This window comes from Rhipicephalus microplus, chromosome 5, assembly GCF_043290135.1.
Source record: "Rhipicephalus microplus isolate Deutch F79 chromosome 5, USDA_Rmic, whole genome shotgun sequence".
NCBI classification, from domain to species: domain Eukaryota; kingdom Metazoa; phylum Arthropoda; class Arachnida; order Ixodida; family Ixodidae; genus Rhipicephalus; species Rhipicephalus microplus.
In genome coordinates this window covers 197,156,047-197,177,826 of record NC_134704.1, presented here as the reverse complement: position 1 = coordinate 197,177,826, position 21,780 = coordinate 197,156,047, and the positions used below count along the sequence as shown (strand labels likewise).

The following is a 21,780-nucleotide window of genomic DNA, read 5'->3' as shown; positions in this document are numbered from 1 at the left end:
CTACCTGGTGAGAGGTACACCAAACATAAAATACTCAACGAAACCTAAAATATCGACTTTTGGACCCGTGTCGATCTCTCGTGGAATCACCCATTAACATAACGACAGTAATGAACATAAAGTAATGATGTAATCACAGTATGAATATAAGCAATTATGCATAAAAACAACAGACATCAATAATGTGGTAATTAGTTGTATCAATAACAATAACTTTTAATAACATTATGATGCTAAACCAATTATCATTATTATTTGTGTAGTGAAAGTTACATTGAAAATTGTATACCACATCCGCATCCAACTCAAGATACATGTTCATTTTTAAATGTCTAAATTCTTGAATCGTTTTACAATTTCTGGCTACTTCAACAACACTACGATACATATTCCATAAACACATAGTTTCATACTCTATGGTTTGTATGCCATAGTTTATCCTGGGTTTCTTAGTTATCATTGATGTGTGGCATAAACTGTATCCTGTGTCTCGACTGAGGTACCGGTTTGAAAAAGCCTCAAAGTTTGCAGAGGCTTCTTTAAATAGTCGAATGCAGATCTTTGCTCTGCAAGAGTTTCTAATGTTATGACTACTGTAACGTACCATTAATCTGGAAAACCCTATGTATTCATTTAAAAAAATTAGCAAACGAACAGCTCTTCGAGATAGTACTGCCAGTATTGCAATGTCGGTTTTGTTTCCGTACCCCCATACTAATGAGCCATAGCTAAGATGAGAATGTGCAAGACAAAAGTATAGTTGTTCGACGAGCTTAAGAGGCACATAGCATCGAATTCGTTGTAGTAAGCCAACTGATCCTGCAACCTTAGTTCGAACTTTATTTATGTGCTCAGTCCAGCTTAGGTTTTTCTGAAATGTAACACCTAAAAAAGAATGGCTTGTCACATGTTCTAGTTGCAATCCATTGTAAAAAAACTTCCTAGCATGGCTTACTTCTTTATTCTTAGAACAAAAAAAACAGTAAATTTGTTTTCTTTACATTTAAGTCAAGCTGATTTATTTGTAGCCATTAGTGAAGTTCGTTCAACCAAGCATTTGTAGTTTTTTCTAGTTCCTGAAGGTGAGTACCGGAAAAGAATACATTTTTGTCATCTACGTACATTACCATTTCATCTGTTAGTGGAATGTTTACTACATTATTGATACGATAAACAGTAATGGCCCCAATACTGAACCCTGTGATACCCATATTTAATTACACTTTTTTTAACTGTGATTTTGCAAGGAAGTGTACTGCAGTCGAAATTCTAGGTAACTATTCATAAGCTCTAATGCTTTCCCGCGAATGCCATACACTTGGATCTTGTCAAGTAATATTTAATGTTTTATAGAATCAGAGGCCTTATTACGAAAATCTAAGAATATACCAAAGGTAAGTTTTTTTCTTCAGTGTTATTTATTATTGTATCCTTGATCTTTAATAATGCCATTTCGGTTAACTTATTTTTCTAGAATCCATATTGTTTATCCGAAATAATACATTTATCCAGCAGAAAACTATTAAAACACTTATAGTGCATTTGACATCGATTTCCTTGTCCCTTAATGCATATATGCAATTTTCGCCTATGCACAAGTCTGCCTTCGCAGCTTTTAGGCTTCTGCCGCTTTCTACGGACTGCTCAATCCTTTCCATGTTATACCTCCTGATGTTGGCTACCTCACGCCTATCAATTAACTTCGAAAGCTCCACTAGCTCTATTTTGCCAGTTGCATTTGAGGCTTTCATCATTTGTCATCTCTTGATAGGACTTTTCATCTCCTGAGATAGTTTGCCAGTTTCCTGTCTAATAACTGTACCTCCAACTTCGATTTCACACTCTTTGATGATGCTAGTAAGATTATCGTTCATTGTGTCAACACTAATGTCGGTTACCTCGTTTAGTGCCTCGAATTCGTTCCAAAGCGAAACACGAAATTCCTGTATATTTCTTCTTATTGCCAGTTCATTATTTGGCTTCTTGCATATCAAAATTTGTCTGCATTTTTAAATCTAGGTGAATACGAGCTCTTACCATTCTATGGTCACTGCATCTGATCTTCCCAACTACTTCTAAATCTTGTACAATGCTTGGGTGTGCACACAGAATGAAGTCTATTTCATTTTTTGTTTCGCCATTAGGACTTCGTCACGTCCACTTATGGTTAGCCTGTTTTCTGCAGAAGGTATTCAAAATCCGTAAAATATTACGTTCTGCAAACTCAATAACTCCCCTCTGGAATTTCTGGAACTGATGCCATATTCACCTACTGCATAGTCGCCAGCCCGTTTCTTGCCTAGTTTGGCAATAAAGTTCTCCATCTGAATAGTGTACTGTGCCTTTACTTAATCAAAGGGCCAGTCAGCAGGCTCCAACTTTTTTTTTTACATCCTCCAAACAAGCTCGGTAATTCGTAGAGTAGACTGCAGCGATCACATTTTCTCAATATTACAGAGCCGCGCACAGCCTCCATTTCGAAAAACTATTCCCGTGCTCCTTTTCTACGCCTGACCAATCTTCTTGCACGCACAGTGACCACAACTCGGAGATTGGCGATGTGACGCAGCACACAGCTCGTCGATTGCTCTAAACCAGGTCTCAACAAACAGTAGTGAAGTCAACGACAGTTCCTATTACTACCCACAGCTACAACGGAGCTATTCAATAATACGAGTTGCGAAACTCCCCATAGGCTCCATGCAGCGAAATCGGGACACTTCACTCAGCAAATCTTCGGGAGTGAGCAGATTATCGCACCACCTGTTGGTAAGCACACCCAATATTAAGCGCATTGTGTTTTTTGTTGCTGCTCCCAGATGGCGCAGCAGTCTGTTCCCAAAATATTGAACTCCAGAAAAATCAGGCCAACTTCATGTCCGGGTTTCGGAACACAGTTTTGCTGCAAATCATTGTCGGCTGTAAATTGAGCGACCGGGCAGTGGAGAAGCACCGGCACTGGGTAAACGGAACACAACTAGGCATCGCAACAAGCGGAAGTGTATTGCGACTGATCGCGTTAGCTGATGACATCAATCGCTGATGTCTTGTCATATCGCCGAAGTGGGCAGAGCCACGATGACGGGCCACGCGTCCCCCTTCCTCTGAAGGAGAAGGGTGGCGAGACTACGAAAATTTCAAACCAGCTGAACGCGATGTTCTAGCCCCTGTAACTTCCTTAATATAGCACGTATTCGCAAAATTCTTGCAGCAGCATGTTCACGATGTAAAAGTGCACATATTTCTCTTTACAACAATTTTTGGGCCTTGGCGTTCTTTAAAGGCCCTTTAATGGCCGACTGTACATCTTCATAGAAGCGTTCAACCAAATTATCATCATGGCTCGATGTGGGTGCGTAGGCCTGTCCCACCTTCACCTTGTACCTTTTGTTAAACTTATTTATGATACTTGCCACCCTCTCACTGATGCTATAGTATTCCTCTATGTTGCCAGCAATATTCTTGTGTATGAGAAACACCACCCCTAGTTCTTTTCTCTAAGCTAATCTACGGTAGGATAGGACGTGTCCATTCTTCAGCACTGTAAAAGCCTCACGTGTCCTCTAACTTTCCTGAGCCTTATTACATCCCATTGAACACCCTCTAATTTCTTGAATAGGACAGCTAGACTAGCCTCACTAGATAGCGTTCTAGTATTGAAGGTGTAGCACCATCATCACCATCATCATTTCTTCATGACCGCGCCACGCCTCTCGCGCAGCTGATGCTAGCTCGAGCTGCGCGAGATTTAGAAGGAGCTGACACGCCTGGCGTGGCGGACGCTGGTAGCCGACGTGGCTCCGCTTCAGGCCTGCAATAAAGTGGCGAGATCGGCACGGCCCCATCGGCCGCCTTCGACGTCTTCTCACGTCTCCTCTTCTCTCGCCGCTACATTGGTGACCCGGAGAACACGCCCTTCGCCGAGCGGCCCGCGGCCATGTTCCCGCAACTCTGCCCACCAGTGCCGCCGTTCCAATCGACCTACCCCAAGGTATGGTTCATGCAGCTCGATGCCGTTCTGGCGCTGAATGGCGTCACGGACCAGCTGCATATGCACGCCATTCTTCTCGACGCCCTCCCGGTAGAGTTGCGCCATCTCGCTGCCACTTCAAGCACCAGCCCGCAGCCTTACGATGCCCTCTGCACTGCGGTGCTCGCCCGCAGCGGCAACACATACCGTCCGCTTCCGTTTACCCGCACCAGGCAGGTTTCCCAGGCATCGCAGAGCAAGGTACGAACCGGTCCGCAGCCCTCCATTGACCGCTACCTCGGTACTCCGGCTTCGACTACTTCTACACCTGATCCGGTCGCAGAAACATCCACTCCTGCACCTGATCACGACCGCGAGGTAGAAGACTCCCCCACTGCGACGAACCTTCCCTCCGAAAGGTACATTCCCTCAGAGCCCCCGTGCGGAGCTTCATCACACGTGCCTGCCACCTGCACGTCTTCCGTGAAATCTACGGCACGTCACACCATGGCTCTACCCGACTCCACGACGGCTACCTGGCCGCACGCCTCGGAGTCTGGCGCTGACGTCCATCCGCCTGCTATTCACCTCCCGGTCGCGGAACCTTCACCATCCCCAATGTACGAAAGAAACTCTCTACCAGCCACAACGCCCTGCGCGTCCTGCCAGCAGCGACCAGCATCGTCCTCGCAGTTTCCCGCAGCTGAGGTTGAGGCCGCCAGCCTACAACCACGGCCAGGCTTCCAAGACGCTGCGACTGTGACTGACGCGCTTGAGGACGACGTGCCCGGTCCGTTTCGGACGGGGCTCACCAGGCATGCAGCGCCTGCGGTGGGGCAGCCTGGGGGGTGTTTGCTGGAGGCGGCCATCAATTGTGCAGACCTGCACGCCGGCCCTCCGAACTGCACGCGGACTGCCGGAGGTCATTGCACGAGCAGGTGTCCCGTCCTGTGCTCCAGGCGAGCCCACGCTGGCTGGGTTCCACCACCGCCATTCCCCGGAGCCTTTGCCTCCGGACGGCAATGGCCAGACGTGTGTCCACAATGCCAGCTCGTGTGTCACAACCGCGACGGCGCTCATGCCTCATGCGTGTCTGCCACCCGTTGCCCTACGTCGGCGACGACGGCGTGCTTGGCGTCACACATTGCGGCAACTTTTGGGCTGCCCTGCTGCGCGGCCACGGGTTGCGGTCACGGACCTGAAGACGGCGCAGGCGCCTACTCGGCCTGTCCGACGCGGTGTCCCACCACTGGTCGTGTGCCCGACTGCCCACCGCGCACTTGGTGGTATTGTTGGGACACGTTCCTGCGGGCGTCAGCACGTCTGTCTATGCCGGCACGTCAGACGCCGCTCGACTTTGAGGTCTGTGTTGTGTCGACCCCAACGTCAGGGCCCGCACTGCCGGCCCTCTGCCGACGTTGGCAGCATGACCTCGCGACACACGGTCCACTCTCGGCCTGTCCGGCCAGGTCACCGTGAGACCCGCTTGTCGGCTACCACAGCGACCCGGCACTTCCTCCTTCGTCCCTTGCGCTTCTCCCAGAGTCGCCCACCGGAGACACACTGCCTACTGATGGCCCATAAACGTTGACAACCTGGACTGGCCAAATGAACACTTTATGGATTGCCGTTCATGTATATAGCATTTGTCACTCTCTTTCTTTTTCACATGCCTTCAAATCGCGCAAAGCGCTAGGGGGGAGCCCTGTAGCGCCATCATCACCATCATCATTTCTTCATCACCGCGCCGCGCCTCTCGCGCAGCTGATGCTAGCTCGAGCTGCGCGAGATTTAGAACGAGCTGACACGCCTGGCGCGGCGAACGCTGGTAGCCGACGTGGCTCCGCTTCAGGCCTAGAATAAAGTGGCGAGATCGGCACGGCCCCATCGGCCGCCTTCGACGTCATCTCACGTCTCTCCTTCTCTCGCCGCTACAAAGGTAGTGAAGTTCAGATTCCAATGGCGGCCAGTCCAGACCTCTGGATTCTTAGCACTCTCCACTGCGTCACAGGTCTGACTGCTGCCTTGGACAGTTCCTTCACAGCCGCTGGGGACTGACGGCCAAGGGTTAATTGCTGTGTTCACGGGAGGTTGTGGCCAGGTACTGCACCAGGGTGGCCAATACAGATGTGGTGAGGGAGTGTATTACCGGCAGCTGGTCGCCAGTGAGGCCGCACACCAGACCTCTTCCAAATGCGAAGCATTTCTTAGCGAACTTCAGCAACTGCCTGCCTGCCAACCTACCTACCCACCTACCCATCTACCTACCCACCTACCTACCTACATTACTACCTACCTATCTAGCCGCCTACGACTTTTAGCTCTCCTGGCCGTTTCGATAATGATATCGATACCAAAATTGGTAGGGCATAACATGACTGCACAGCGAGCATAGGTGACTAGTCAACATCAAAATCATGACATCTATGTCATGAATGTCATGATTTACATTGCATGGTATTGCTGCTCTTGCGGTGGTTTCGTTCACATGTTTCAAAACTGGTATGGCATGACATGACTGCATGGTGAACACAAGCGACAGACCCAATCAAAATCATGACATGCGTGTCATGTAACAACATGACTGCATGCCACACTAATGATGCGTCCGAGGCCGTTTTTCTAGCTTCGCATATACCAAATTTGGTATTACGGGCATGAATGGATTGCAAAGGTATGTGACTGGTACAAACATGATAACATATAATCCTGAGATGCGTGTCATGTACCGACAAGACTACACGCCACGCTCATGATGCACTTGCGGCCATTTCGCTAGCTCCATATATACCAAATTTGTTATCAGGTGACGTTAATAGAAGACGAAGATAAAGAAAACGTCCAAACACGATAATCATGACAAGAAAGTCATGTATGGCATAACTTATCTCAACTTCAGGAGTTTGCTGACGCTACTGACCGCTATCTTGAAGCGCAGAACCTTGCGAATCTTGGAAAGCTACCTAACAAAGCGAAGCAACACAACAAGACTACTGCAGAAGCCCAAAAAAAGCAACCTCCACGGTGTATGCAGTGGAACCGTATGGGCCATCAAGCTCAAGAGTGCTGCCGCCCAGCAAAGAAAGACACCAAGTGTAACATCTGAAGAAAGAGTGGTCACAAGAGCGAGAACTGCTGGAGCACGAAAGCACAAAAGGAGCAGAGTTCTGCATGCGTTCAGGCGGCCACAGCAAAGCCCTGTAGCACTGCTCCTCTTGACAAAGTTGTCCGAAGCCAAGAAAGCAGACGTCCCGTGACATTTGGGAAACCAGTATTTCTTGTTGATGGAATGCCGGCGGTCGTAGGACAAGTCTTGAATAGGAAAGTAAGAGTCCTCAAAGACACCGGTAGCAATATTGTAATTATACGACGAGACTTGGTTCCAGGCCACTGCTTGACAGGAACACAAAGGCACATTGTACTCGCCAATGGGTCTGGTGAGAATGTATCGGAAGCTAGGGTAACTATACACACATCGTACTTTAGCCTTGTGCATGGATCCGCCCCTCTATTATGTTGTTTTAGGCAATCTCCCGAGTATCAGGGAACCCCAAAAGCCCCACACCAACTGCAAACGTACTGCGGTTGCTGAAGGCGATGCCACAACGACAAACTTCTTCATACAAGTTCCAACTAGCTGCGTTTACGACATAAGGAAACCATAACGAAAGAAAATAACTTCCATGCATGTATCATCAACCATACCGCTGGAAGACGTAGCTAAAGAAAAACTGACAAAAGAACAACAGAACGACAAGACGCTTAAGTCATTGTTCGCAAAGATAGGTCGAACCTTCAAATTACAAAAAGGCCCCTGCCATTCGTTCTTTGAAAAAGCTGGTCTTCTGTACCGCCAGTACCAACTTTCTTTAGGCAGAATCTTCAACCAGCTTCTCGTACCGACAGCTTTTCGAAAATCTGTCCAAGAATCTGCACATGAAGATCTTAAGGCCGGATATCACGGCATACGCCGAACAACACATTGCGTCTTTGAAAACTTTTATTGGCCACACCTGGATTTTGACGTGAAACGCTTCGTCAAATCCTGCGGTCTGTACCAACAAACAATACCAAAAGATAAACTTGGTGCAAAAGATAAACTTGGTATCATTAAGCAATATGCCCTCATTACACATACCCCTTGAGCATGTGGTGATCGACCTGATCGGACAACCATCACCAAAATCAGAACATCAACCAGTTCTCACGCAGCAGGGGAGATGACCGCACAGCTAGAAAGATTATCCTCCATAGCGACTCAAATCAACCCTTTGTTTTTCGTGAAAACTGGAGTTGTAATTCTTATTTCTACATTGAAAATCTGTATAGAAGCCTGTGGTGCTACCTGGTGGTAGAAACTTTGATTATCTGAGGTGCCTTGTCATGTGACTGTAAACAAGTGAATGTGGTCAACAAAATCCCTGTTAGTATTGCAATATTGTTTGCTTTTTTATAGTAAAAGATATTACTCCATAAAAATGTACTTATAGGCCTGAGTTAGTAGTGTGTAACTAAGTCGTGCTGTCTTTGAATGATGTAATGATCCTATGATCGTCAGCGCCTTTTGAGAAACTTTTCTACGTGCTACTCACACCGTGCATGCAGTTTCCAGGTTGCTAAGATCTTGGAGTGACTTGTCTTTTTACCTAAACTTTGTCTCAGAAATGACGTGCAGTGTTGTTTTTGGTCAATTAACTTGGCTCGTGTGTTGACAGAGTAATGATGACGGGACAAGCCATTCACGTCACAGGCGCATTAACTTTAGGCGCAGGCGCACGCAACGTGTTAGAAATACAGAGAAGCTGCATGAAGCCACATCGTCTGATTGTAACAGCTTGTTATTTTCAAAAATAGTCGTAACACTCAGAATAAACCTGGTTAAGCATAGTTGCAAAAACTCCTGCGAAAGCTGAACAACAACAGTATGCACAAGTCGTCAGAAAAGCTACCAGCCTTGATGAAAGGGCTCATCTATGTTCAGAGCTGTTTTGTCTCGTCGCTCAATGCCAGGGAATCGTGACACCATCAGGAACGATGCGCGCCAATAGCTCGGTAAGCTGTTGTGTGCCGCGAGCAAGTAGGGCCACCTTACAGGAATGATGTCTCCTTGCGGTTGCCTCTTCTGTGCCCGAGTTGTGTGAATGCCGATTGTTGTCAAACGACTCGTTAAGCCTAAAGTTTTACGCAGCCGCCTGTCGCACGTGGCCCAACTAGGTACATCGTGGCATTGAGGCATTACGCTCTGCTTCTCTCACTTATTTTTATCTTGCGATTCACGAGTTCAGACCTTTATTTTATTTGAGCTGAGCGTCTCGGTCACCGCCGATGTATTTGCTAGCAGTAATGACCATCGTACCACGTGGGCAAGGAACCAAAGCTCCTTTTTCTTTGCCCACCTGCATTGCCTTGATGAGCGTTTTGAGTGTACGCAGCAATGTAACCCGCGGCTGGCCGTATTGTACACATCATCTGTGCCGCTTGCCAGGAATGCAGTCGCGACATCGGGCGAGGGGACATGCCAGTGACTTGCCCAACTGCCAGCAGTCCAGCACACTCGCGAGTGCTGGTCCTAACCAGAAGACGTGACAGCGCGAGTGACACTTTCTCGTGCCGATGGCCACGTTGCCACTGCGGGACCAGTACTGAAGTCGCCGAGCCAGACAGTGCAGTGGTGTCGACAAGCGGCAGTGTCGTGGTGCACAGATATTCTTTAGGGACATGTGTTCTCTTCTTCCCTAGAGCTTGTATAGCTGTTATTTTTTTACTTTTTTTGGATATGGTTTGAATTAAGGTTGGGGGGATGTAGGGGTGCATCACCCTTTGTAAAGCCATTTGTGCCTCGTGGAGTACACGTGTTTCGCAGATAAGCCGCATTTAGAGTTGACAACTATCGAGCCACAGGTGTCATTCTGCTCGCGAGGTTTACGTGGTAGCGTCAGCCGTGACGCTTGGCAGTGAGACTCGCTGGTGGCACATGAGATATAAGTGGTTCCCTTTGGCGTGTGGCGGCTGCTGTGAACGATTGTCTTCCACGGCGGGGTTCGTCGGGACAGTGCCGCGGGCCGCTTCCAGTGGGCCCCTTGTGGCGAGTCGAGCAATGGCGACACCACCTTCGACACCTTGGGTTTGTTGATGTTTGATTGAGTGTATCAGTGTATTGTATAAGAATGTGTTTAGCGTGTTAATCACTAATGATTCATTTGATTCAACTGATGATATCGTAAATGCAAGAAGAAGTTCGATAAATGTAAGTGTTTGGTTTGGGTTTGACAGTGTCAATTGTGTCAGTTTGTTTCGAGAGCATGCCTTGTTGCGAGATTCCACAAAGGGTTCTCCAATGCTTTTTTTGGACACATTTTTTTTTTCATTATTTGTGGATAACGTAGACTGACGGCTGAGAATAATTCCAGCATAGGACGAAGCACTAATAACAATGTATCACAATGTATAACAATGTTTTTTTACATAAATAAACCAGCACTAGTTAGAAATGGAAAGTGGGGCTATTTAGTCTTGGTTCACTTTGAATTGATTACTGCAGTACAAAATAGGAGACTTAAAACAAAGAACCACTTATAGACAGTGTTTACCTTATAAACAGTGCTGGCTAAACATTACATGCGTGGCTCTGTTACCGTCCAGCTTGGGCTACATGCCCTGGTTCATCCAGCAGGCTGATCATGTCTGCACACTGCCCCCAAAAACCTCCGTCAAATAGAGGACAGCTTGAGTAGAACAGTGGTTTGTTTGTTTGTCCTTGCCCTGTAGAAGGAGGATGGGTGTGTACCATGAGGAAGTAGTGAATGAAATTGCCTTTTCAGGAGGTAAGTGTTCCAATGATCAAACGGCTTCCCTAAACGGTCTTTGCATTCTAAGAAATGCCGCTGTGCAACTGAGCTGTCAAACATTAAGATAGTACTCAACAATGAAGAGAACGTTATGCGTGAAGTAGTAGAGAACATAGAAAAGGTAGGTGCACGTAAGGTAACCAGCCATAGCACATTGTTGGCTTGAAAAATCCCCTGCATTTCGCATACAATTACTACTGTTAGGCACCTTGAGCCACCCTGTCTGACGATGCGCCAGCTGAAAGCATTCCAATCTTGCGCGAAATCAGCTATTCTAGGCGACAACTTATCTAGACGTTCGAGTGAGTGCTAGAAAGGTGGGGATTCCATACATTCATGTTACTCTGCAAGTAGTACAGAAGCTTGTGGCTGACTTCAGTTTTACTCGCTTGCATCGTTAATGTGCTTACATATACATTAAAATGTGAATCGGAGAAACATTTTGAAGGTTCAGTGTACAGCTTAGCATCACATTAACAGTATATTAAATGCAAATCATTTGTTTGCATGCAGTAAACACTTTTGGCGTGTGTCTACGTATCTGTCTATATGTCTATTGAGCCACCTACATCTGGGTGCTCTCGTGATCACCCCCATACCTTTGCATAAACCAAAACTAGTATGGAAGAGTAAGATGGTTTGAAGAATACAACTCGCTGGTGATCCCATGAATAATGTCACAATCCCATCGCGTACGTCATCGAACACTTTCCGCAAGACAGTGGCACGTTGATTGATATGTGGGGTTTAACGTCCCAAAACCACTATATGATTACGAGAGACGCCGTAGTGGAGGGCTCCGGAAATTTAGACCACCTCACCCCCTTACAGCAGCACGTACCTGCCTGCAGATATGTGCCACAGGTGATTGACACTTCATATCTACCCAGGAACGGCGAGAACATGCATGGGTAATTCTAACGCTTGAGCGTTCAGAAAAAGCTGACATCAGCTGCATTTGCCCGATGAACGCAAAAAAGAAAAAAAAAAAGATGTCAGGGTTCCAGCAGAAATCAAACCCCGGTATTCTGCGTGGCAACCAAGTATTCTACCACAGAGCCAGGCCAGGTTGTCACGCAACTGCTTTTCAAATAGATCGCAATGTTCGTGAAGAGTCAATAGGGGATGCAGTGATGGCTATCCAACTTTATAAACATAACATATGTATTCCTACAATACAGCCATCACGTCGGGCTAAAATGAACTGAGGTTAAGCGCAAAGCACTGAATGTGATTGACAGTTTGTACTTGACATGATAATTTCAATTCGAGAGCACTGAAGGGTCTCTGCAACACCTTTTCAGCATGATCAGAAAACGCCGACAATTGGTAGTAGAGGCTCTCGAGAACACACGAGCCAAATTTCATAGTGCACCACATGTCCTACAATTCCCAATATAGTATCAAAGTCAGCTAAAAATTGCTTTCTCTTCCCTCGACAAATGACGGAAGACACTCAAAAATCACTTGTAGAAGGCCATCAATCAGCCATCAGCTGATTAGAACATGGCGCACTCGGTCGTTACAGAGATCGCCGCGGGAGGCCGTGACTTGTCCATGCGTGCGCCCGTGATCACAATGAAAAAGCCGCGTATTCGAGGGAAAAAAAAAGTGCTCAAGGTCACGAGGCGCACATGACATATTTTCTTTGCGCCTGCCATCCCTCCCTACTTTGCTTCCAGCGCTTTCTTAAGGACGAGAGAAGAGAGATTGCGATTGCAACATGCGACAAATCTTCGTATATCCGCTCAGACTGGACGGATTCTTAAAACTTTTGCGGCCTTGAATTCAAGAGGATATACGCTCTTCCAGTGAATTCATTCCATGGTTTCTTAAATAAGTGTTTGAGGGCCTTTTTAAAAAAAATCAGTGCATCTCCATGAAGTGAATGACGATGACTGAGCGAATCTATAGGCCTTAGGGTCCATAATGCATACACTGAAGTCGTCATCTAGAATAAAGGACAAACGAATGGACCGACAGACGAACGAACAGGTGGGCATACGCACAGGTGGTTGGACGGAAAGACAGATGGGCGAATGGACAGACTGATGAACAGTAGGATGCGCAAACAGATGTACAAACAGACCAATGCATGGACGAATGAACAGATGGACCGCGTGGGTGATCACGTATTGTGCTGTCATATAATTGACTACACGTAAAGTCAGTTGTTTACACATGTTTTCATTTTTTGTTGTGCAGGTGTTCAGTTTCAGTTCGGGTTCTCTGGAGTATGATAGACACCAACTAGGTCGACCCTAAGAAGCTTTTCCCCTAAAAGCCAGCATTGGTAGCGTTAACCCAACGAACGCATCCAATACATATTATGGTCCTAGCAGGAATTGAGCCCCAGCATTCTGCGTAGCAATCAAGTACTCTACCCCTGAACCACGCCAGGTTTCGAAACTGCTTTTCAAGTGGACTGTAATGTTCATGAAACATCAATTGTGGTTGCAACGCTGGCTATTCAATCTTCTAAACGGTACATGTATACTCCTGTCATACAGCTATCACGTCATGTTAACAACAATTGTAGTGAAGCCTCCATTTACTTCATTTGACATATTTCAGTTGTGTCCAGGACTGCCAACCTCACTGGCACAAGCACTACATATCAGCTTACCGCTTTTGGCATCGCCAATACCCATTCTGCTGTTGGCTTCATTACGCAACAGCAAACATGCGGCTGTTTAACATGTCTGTGTATACAACATTTGTACGTATCTTCAGCATAATTTCGTAACATTTCGCTCAATAAAAAAAGTTACAACACAGTCACCTTTCTTCTGGAAGCTTTGCATAACATTGATTCCCAAGGTACGTGTGATCTGTTGAATTTAGTTTTTCTTAGAGAACTAAACAGTCCTTGTGACTACACACTGACCTCTTACATCGTGTAGGCCAATGGACAGTTTGCAATAATCTGCAAGGCGGCTAAGGTTTGTTTTCCAACAAAAACTCTCGTTTTCAGACTGATTTTGTCCCTTATTGTGTTGCGCTCGCGTGCTCGCCTGCCCTCGCTGGTATTCCAAGAGGTGACACTGTGCTCTACCTGCGTGCTCACATGCCTTGCTGGAATTCGGAGAGGTAAAAGCACATTGAGCGAGAAAAGTAGTCTGTGAACGAGAGTTTTAGGTTGGAAAACAAACCTTACAAGAAAGCCACCTTGCAGATTATTGCAAACTGTCCATTTTACTTTGGAGAATGGGTATGCTGAAACAGCGGTGATAAAAAGAAAAGGAAGAGATTCTTGTGAATAGTAACTGTATTTTACTCATGACAAACTGCACCTATCCAAGTCTCATAATAAATAAAGTAGCATTTATTTCAGCAATGCGAATGAGAAAGTTATCGGCCATCTTAAGTATTATTTTTTGGCACGGGAGCAGGCATGCACTTTGGTTCTATTGCTTCCACAGTGCTGTCAAGAAAAGTTGCCGCCAAGTATGCATAGTTTGCATGGATGCCGCCATCTCAGGTAGTTGAGATGCTGCTTGAGCTCTTACTTGAAGAAATGGTGTCATTAGATTAGTGCCGGTGCCCCATGCATTCTTTTGTGTTCACCCTCGGCTCACGAACAGAAGAAAGTAGGGAGAGCACAAGAGAATGCAGGGACTGATCGACTATTTGTGCTTCTTTGCACCACCACTCTCTAGTGAGATAAACTGTCAAGGTTGCCCCCATCTTAGGACCCCCAGCACAGAGAACCTGTTTGACGTCCCAGTGAAAACTATGCACAGCTCACGGTGGCAATGAAGGCTTCTCGCACCAACTGATTCACTTGGTGTGGGAACTAAGCAAGCAACGATTGGTTTGTGAGTAAGTACTCTCCGAGTTTTCATGCTATTAATAACTCTGTTTTGCATGCATCGCAGCATATTAGTGATGTACGAAACATTTTTGTTTACCCAAACATGATTTTAAATTTGCACCAGTCACTCCCAGTTTTAGAGACAGGTGACAAGACGTTTGGTCCTTTCGATTTGCTTTGCGCTGCGTGAACTAGGTCCAGGCAGTACATAAGAAAGTGCAGCCAGAGCTGAACTCGCCCAGCACCCGTTCAGCGAATACACACGTGACTAGTTCCACAATGAAAAGAACGCCGAAGTGCAGGCAGTGCAGCCAGTGTACCACCGATAGTGTACTGGCAGCACTGTGTTTCTCAGCTGTGCGTTGTGTGCTTGCGTGTGTTTTCTTGAAAGCGCTGGTGTGCAAGCTGGCCGATTTTGTCTCAAAAGAGCTATGAATTCTATCGCAACATATGCAGCCATCATGCAAAGTTTTACAGAACTCATAAGAGTTCGACAATGTCGTCGCAGTTATTACGCGACGACATTGATAAGGTTGCAACGCAACAGAATCCCAAGGTACTGCAGGGAAGTCATGAGCCAGCACCTTATTTTTTCCTAACCCGACAACAGGGCGATCAATAGTCAGTGCTGAAAAGACCCGCTTAGTGGTTTTGTGCTACTAGGGTGGACATTGCTGTATGTAACCCTTGTCAACTGTACATAGTTTCACTGAGCGAACCTTGGATTTTCTCAACAGCGCAAGTGCAGAAGTGATTGCCTGCAGACAGACAGGAGCAAGAATACAGCAAAGCCAGTTTCCTAGCAACAAGCCACAACATGAAGCCTAAAAACACCGTATGATGTATAGGCGGCCGACATATGGATATCAAAATGCCAATGGAGTCACAAAACTCCTACAGCAACGCAATTCTCGTCTTCATTCAACATCTGTGCCAACCTTGCGAGGCCGCTCCATACGGATACACATAGTTATTTTGCTACCATGGCTGCAACAGCGCCACTGGTTGTACTGTAGCTGCAATACCTTCAAACTTAGAGCAGGGATTTGTCTGAACTGGCCGTGCACAATGCCTGTACTTGTTGTAAACGAATGGCTCAGTTCAGAGGGCGTCGCCTTGCACTACCAAACCAACGGTCGAGTCCGACAACAAGTGAGCCTGTTCAGGCAGTGCCGGTAAATCGAGAGGACCAATTCTGACCAGCCTCGCAGATAGAGGAGTGCGGCCATGGTCTCTTTTGAGTTACAGGGAGTGGTTTACTGGCCTAGCCACACTTGAGCACACCATTATACAAGTGCGAAAGAACCTTTTTCTGCTCGGCCATGACGTAGCAGTCCTCGTGCGTGGGCAGGGCCCGCATGAGGCCGAAGTCGCCGATCTTGACCGCGTTGGCGGCCGCCAGCAGCACGTTCCGCGCCGCCAGGTCCCGGTGGATGAAATGTCGCGACTCGAGGTAGGCCATGCCATTGGCCACCTGCAGCGCGTACTCTACCAGGCAGGAGACCGGCAGACGGCGGCACTGTTTGCGCAGGTAGTCGCGCAGGGAGCCGAGCGGCGCCAGCTCGGTGACCATCATGAGCGGCGCGCTCAGCACCACGCCGAACAGCTGGACGAGGTTGGGGTGGCGCAGCTGCTGCATGGCGTTCACCTCCTTCATGAAGTCCTCGAAGGCGCCCGGCTGCGACAGGGCATCCTCCTTGAGGATCTTCACGGCTACCGGCATGGTGCGACCGTCCGGGGCGTCCCACTCGCCCCGAACCACGACGCCGAACGAGCCGTCACCCAGCTTGCTCGCCAGCGTCACGTCTTTCTCGTGGATCAGGCACGTCAGCGTGCTAAGGTCACTTGTCGCAGACGCGCCGATCACCACTGACGGCTGCTGCACGACGCGGGGGCCCGCCTTGATAGGCAGCAGGCGGCTGAGCAGGTTTCGCTTCCACTGGGAGGCGCGGTGTTTCTTGACCGTATCGAGCAGACGACGCGCCGCGGGCTTCCCCATACCGATCTTCTCGAGGTCCTCGGTCTGGACGAAGTCGAAGTGACGCGGACGCGTCACCTGCAGCTCGTCCCGAATCTTCATGAAGAACTGTTCCAATTGCACCACGCGAAGCACCTCATAGAGCCACTCGACGCCCGCGTCCTCGCCGACGTCCGACGAGCCTGCCGACCGCCGAAGCGTGTTACCGCCACTCATGCTGCTATCTGGCCGAGGTGGTAGTACCTGACCGAGTGCGTGCTTTGCGAAGCGCAGTACGCTCGGTCATTTGACATGCCTCGGCGGCGTACGAACACGACCAAGACAAGGCGTCAGCTCGCCATAAGCCTCGAATAGGCGGCTGTCGTCATCTGTGGCATACACCGTGCCTCGTTGTCGACCCTACGGCGACTGTGACCCCTTCTCTTTCTCCTATTTACCTCTCTGTCCAAGTATCCGCGAACGTCCTCTCACTTGTCACTCTTATCAAAACAAATACGTACGTCACAGGATACTGATGCCTGAGTGACGCTATATTCGTTCTTTAAAAAAAAACTGCAACACGATTAGAGTACGGACAACGCCTCCTAAAAACTATGCCAGGAACCATAGAGTTTCTCAATATTGGGAAACTCTTTGCCTGGAACGTCGCTCTCTTTTCAATTGGGAGCCTCCAGCCAGCAAGCAATCTCGGAGGCCATGCCTCCTGCCTTGTGTCGCAACCGGCCGAAGCGTGAGACTGCTCGCCTCCGTGCCGCTATAGAGGCTAGAAGGTTTGAAGGTTTTTCTAGTGTCGTGAAAGGCGCGAGCCTTGTGAAATACTTTGCTATGCTCCGGTAGATGTCATCAGTGCTCGCAAGCGGGTTTTTGAGGGGTAAGCGCGTTTTCGGAGCAAGCGGGCCCTTCGGGGTGCAGGATAGCTAGTAACGAGCAAAACGGTTAACCAGGAAGACTATTTGACAGGTGGTATGGACACATACGATTCCAAAGTGGCACCAGTATCTAAGACAGGTAGAGTCCGGGGCAGAAATAAAAGCCACGATCGCCGAGCCAGTTCAGACATAGGGTATATTAACATGCAGGGTGGTAGAAGCAGGCTCAAGTGGGAAGACCTAGAAGAACAGCTAAGGGAGGAGAGGCCGATGGTATACGGTTTTGTAGAAACGCATCTCAGAGCATAGCCTCCTATATTTTTTTGTGCCCGCGCATTAGCGCTAAATACATACGCGCCATCCGTCCCTTATAGTTTTGGCGCTCGCCGCCAGATGCCGCACCGATCCCATAATAACAGCAGACGACGCGGCCTATGCACGCTTGCGTTTATGACGGTCTAGAAACCGTCTACATTGCATTGGATTATGCGTATACGTTAAGAAGTGCGCACACACCAAATTTTTAACACAAGCACTGTATGCAGAATGCAATGTGAGCTTTGTTATTTGATTTCGCGCTCAAAGCTTGAGCACTTTTCGAGACAATGGTTTGACATGAAAATCTTTTGCCAAGTCGTGTTTGTCAGTCACACTCGTCGCGAAGTTCAGAAAAAGTGGGCGGAGAAACTTCACGAGCACAACCTCCAAAAGTTTTTTATGATGTCCCGGGGTCGAGCACTTGAGTTTGTCACGTTTCTGTAGTATTTGCGCGGCGTTGTCAACGGCAGCCTTCAGTGGCTGATTCATCTTTCTCGCTCTTGCGAGGAAAACTTCCGCGTAATTCTTTAGAGAATTTAGAACCATTACGAGCTCAGTTGACGGATACAGGAGTACACCTGGGTGGATATCTCCACATTCAATCAGAACATGCTCCGCCGTTTCCTTATCTTTCCCGCAGCATGTGCATTGTTCTTCTTCTTTACTGAATCTTGCTTTATAACTACGCGTTCTAAGGCAACCCGATCTCGCTTCAAACAGTAAAGCGCTTCCCCTTGAATTATCGTAAAATGCCTCCCTCCTTATTTCATTTTTGCCCTTTCGGTAGTTACTCAAAGCCGGTTTTTTCTCCATAGCTGCCATCCATTCTCTCGTTTTGCGCCTCGGCGCTCCGCCAGGAGCGCTCGCATCCCATAATAGCTCGGGGGACGGCGCTGAGGGACCGACCGCTCGGGCACAAAGTTATACAGGAGGCTATGCTCAGAGACATAGAACAACCTCCTAACAATGCGGACTACGCGTGGGAATATTGTAATAGAACAGAAGGCAGCAGAAAGGGGGGTGTTAGTGGGGCATTCATTCATAAAAGTACAGACTGGCAAAGGGTCAAGCAGGAGTGCAAGGAACATTTATGGCTAAAAGGGAAAGTGGCAGGTCAAATGACACTCCTTGGTTTCGTGTACTTGTGGACGAGAGCAAAGGCCAGAGAGGAAAACCAGGCAGTGGTAGAGTGTATAACAAAGGACATTGAGGAGTTAGGAGGAGAGTACGAGATAATTATACTAGGAGATATGAATGCGCACATAGAAGATATAGATGGGTATACCGACCCGAGAGCCAAAATGATCATGGATATTGTCACGGGGTCGTGACGTGGCCGAAGACAGGAGACTTTGCGTTGGAATTTAACTGTTTATTTGGGCGAACCTGTTCCCGGTAAATGGAAAGTCCGATTACAGTAGCAGTCTTGGACTGATAGCGGCGAACGGAGCGTCGGCCGTTGATCAACTACTCACCAGCGGCGAAGCGCGTCGGCATTTATACTCTTGCCGTCGAATGGTCTAGCGTTATCGCTGGCGGTGGCGTAGGTTTTAGAATAATCTGTACTGTTCGCAGAGCAGGCGTGATCTTATCGAAATGGTCTACTACAGTCCGGAGGCTTCTCGAAAACTGCAGGCGCGGTTTGCGCTGAGAATTGTGTAGTGTTTTGGGACGATAACAAAGCTTGGTAAATGGAACGTGGCATTGCCCCCCTCTGAAAAAGGCATCGTCCCGATGCTTTAACTAAAGATGAAGGTACAATAATAATGCAAGAAAGTACAATGAATAAATTACAATGCAATTATCATACAAAAAACACTGTTTCAGTTTGTTAACGCGCATGAAACGGCTTGAGGCGCGCGACGTGTGAAAGGCTTGATTTGATCATTTGCAACAGTACCGAGAAATGTGAAGGGCAAATAACATGGGAGGTAGGAAGGCTGCAGTCGACGATAGATTACGCACTGATGTCACATAAAATGTATGATTAGCTCATGGCAAAGCGCGTATTTGAAGGTGGTTCCATAAATCTGGGTAGTGATCACAAACGTATCAAGCTAAGTTTTGAAAGAGCAGTGAAAGTGGGAAAGAGACAAGATGAGCAACTACAGGAAAAATTTTATTCTCAAAGGCATATTGAAATAGCCACTAAACAAATTGAGGAAGTAATCACTGAGGATAATAAAACAGTGTGGACATACACGAATCTAATAAGAATGTTTGAGCTAGAGCTTGTTAAGGCACGTGACAAGTCATCCCGGATAAAAAGACACAAACCCAAAAGTTGGTGGGATGAGGAAGTTAAGAGAGACATAGCAAAACGTCAGGAAGCCTTTAGGGAACACCAAGGAGGATATAAAAACTTGCTGGAGTGGAAGCGACGCCCGTCAGGTGACGCCAGCGGCAGCCATCTTGCCGGAGGCAGAAAGCGCGCTGCCGGTGTGTCGCCTCCACGCTTCGTTGCTGGTGCACGCTGTTCTCTTCAAAGTTTTCAATGAGTGCAAGTCTTGCTCTTGGATAATGGTTACCTCTTGCGTTGCCTACGGATGCACAAACAGGCTGAAGAAAGGTTGTGGCCTCACATTTCACCTGTAAGTACATGAAATTCAGCGTGTTCTACTCGCGGTCATTTCAGCCGCATTGTAGTTGCTTGCAGGCCCGTGCATGAAAGAGCAGCAAAATGGCATTGTGTGTACGTGTGCCGCAGTTGATTGTCGTATATTTCTTGACAGGTTTCCAAAGAATGCAGAAGTTCGGAGTCTTTGGGAGCGGGCAGTTCGCCGTGAAGGGTAGCGCGCTAAGGATGGAGACCGCCTGTGCTCTGTACATTTCACTCCTGAGTGCTTTGACCACACTGGGCAAACGACGCGACTGCGGGTGGGAAGTGTGCCCACGTCGTTTCCAGCTTTTCCGCCTCATCTGCAGAAACCTGTGAGTATTACTGACATCGTTGGACGAGAAGCGTAATGTTTAGCGTGCATAACGCTTGTGGCGTTACGGCCGCTACATAATACTTGTTCCACGAAATGTTGTTGCGGGTATACGTGGCATTTTTTGCGTGCCGAGAATTGGCGGTACTGTGGAGGAGTAGCTGTCGATTTAGCATATCGTTACCGTGTTTGCGTTACCGTTTACCGCGTTACCGGACACCACCGGCGAAGGTGAAGTTACCGGTAATGGTAACTGCTTCACCTTCGGCTTAACTGGTGATCAAGATACTTATTTATTTATTTATTTGTTTATTACTACTGACCTGTTTACCAGGTCTTAAGCAGGAATTGGCATACAGAAATGTTTACTACAGAAACATTATTGACATCTACAGCATACTGACAGTGGTTACAATTCAATACTTAAAGGCACATCCGGCGAATGGAAAGTTATACCAGAGCGGGTGCATGTCCTTTTTGCTGGCATACAATGTCTCGTGCACGACTATGAAAAAGCTTGTTACTTAATACATTTATTATTTCTTCAAAGAAAATGTGTAGCTTAATCGTACCCACATTATACGTGTGAGGTTTCATTTAGTTTTTGCGCTTGCTGCCTTTTTAGCTCGTCTGAGAAAACGTATGCTTTCAAACCCAGGTCAAACAGAAGCGTCCCGACCCCAAGTCTCGAGATTTCCCGGCCCCGCTTGGTCCTGAGTGTTCTGGGTTGTGCGACCTGCCTGGAGCTGAATATTTTCCTGAAGACTCGCCAACCAAACAGTTCTACAAAGACAAGGTCCTTTCCTCACAAGAAGAGATAACCCAGTTGAAGAAGAAGGTCAAAAGACTGCAGCAAACTAAACGAAGGCTGGTCAAGAGAAATGAAACCGCCCAAGAAATCATCAAAGAAATCAGAGAGCGAAAACTCTTGTCAGAAGAAGGCTCGCATGTGTTTTCATCTGTTTTCTCGGATGACATTCAGCAACTACTGTGCAGGGTGGGCAATGAGCAGAAGGGCAAGTACCCACCTGAGCTGCGAGCATTTGCACTGAC

At 47.5% G+C, this 21,780-nt stretch overlaps 1 protein-coding gene and 1 long non-coding RNA gene across 5 annotated transcripts in view; one reads left to right on the top strand and one right to left on the bottom strand.

The window, feature by feature from the left end:
- The window catches only part of Ack (activated Cdc42 kinase), a 302,026-nt gene extending 284,770 nt beyond the window's left edge, over positions 1 to 17,256 (bottom strand). The window contains exon 1 of one of the 4 annotated variants that reach the window (XM_075896334.1): positions 15,939 to 17,256. In XM_075896334.1, coding sequence (XP_075752449.1) covers positions 15,939 to 16,826 — 888 coding nt within the window. In that variant the 5' untranslated portion in view covers positions 16,827 to 17,256. The remainder of the gene's footprint in view (positions 1 to 15,938) is intronic. The other 3 variants (XM_075896335.1, XM_075896336.1, XM_037424390.2) reach the window with 3 other exon arrangements.
- Positions 17,257 to 20,052: 2,796 nt separating this feature from the next.
- Positions 20,053 to 21,524, top strand: LOC119173288 (uncharacterized). The gene is made up of 3 exons (XR_005110022.2): positions 20,053 to 20,388; positions 20,530 to 20,728; positions 21,386 to 21,524. It is a non-coding gene; the product is annotated as an uncharacterized LOC119173288 (long non-coding RNA).
- The last annotated feature ends 256 nt before the right edge of the window (positions 21,525 to 21,780 follow it).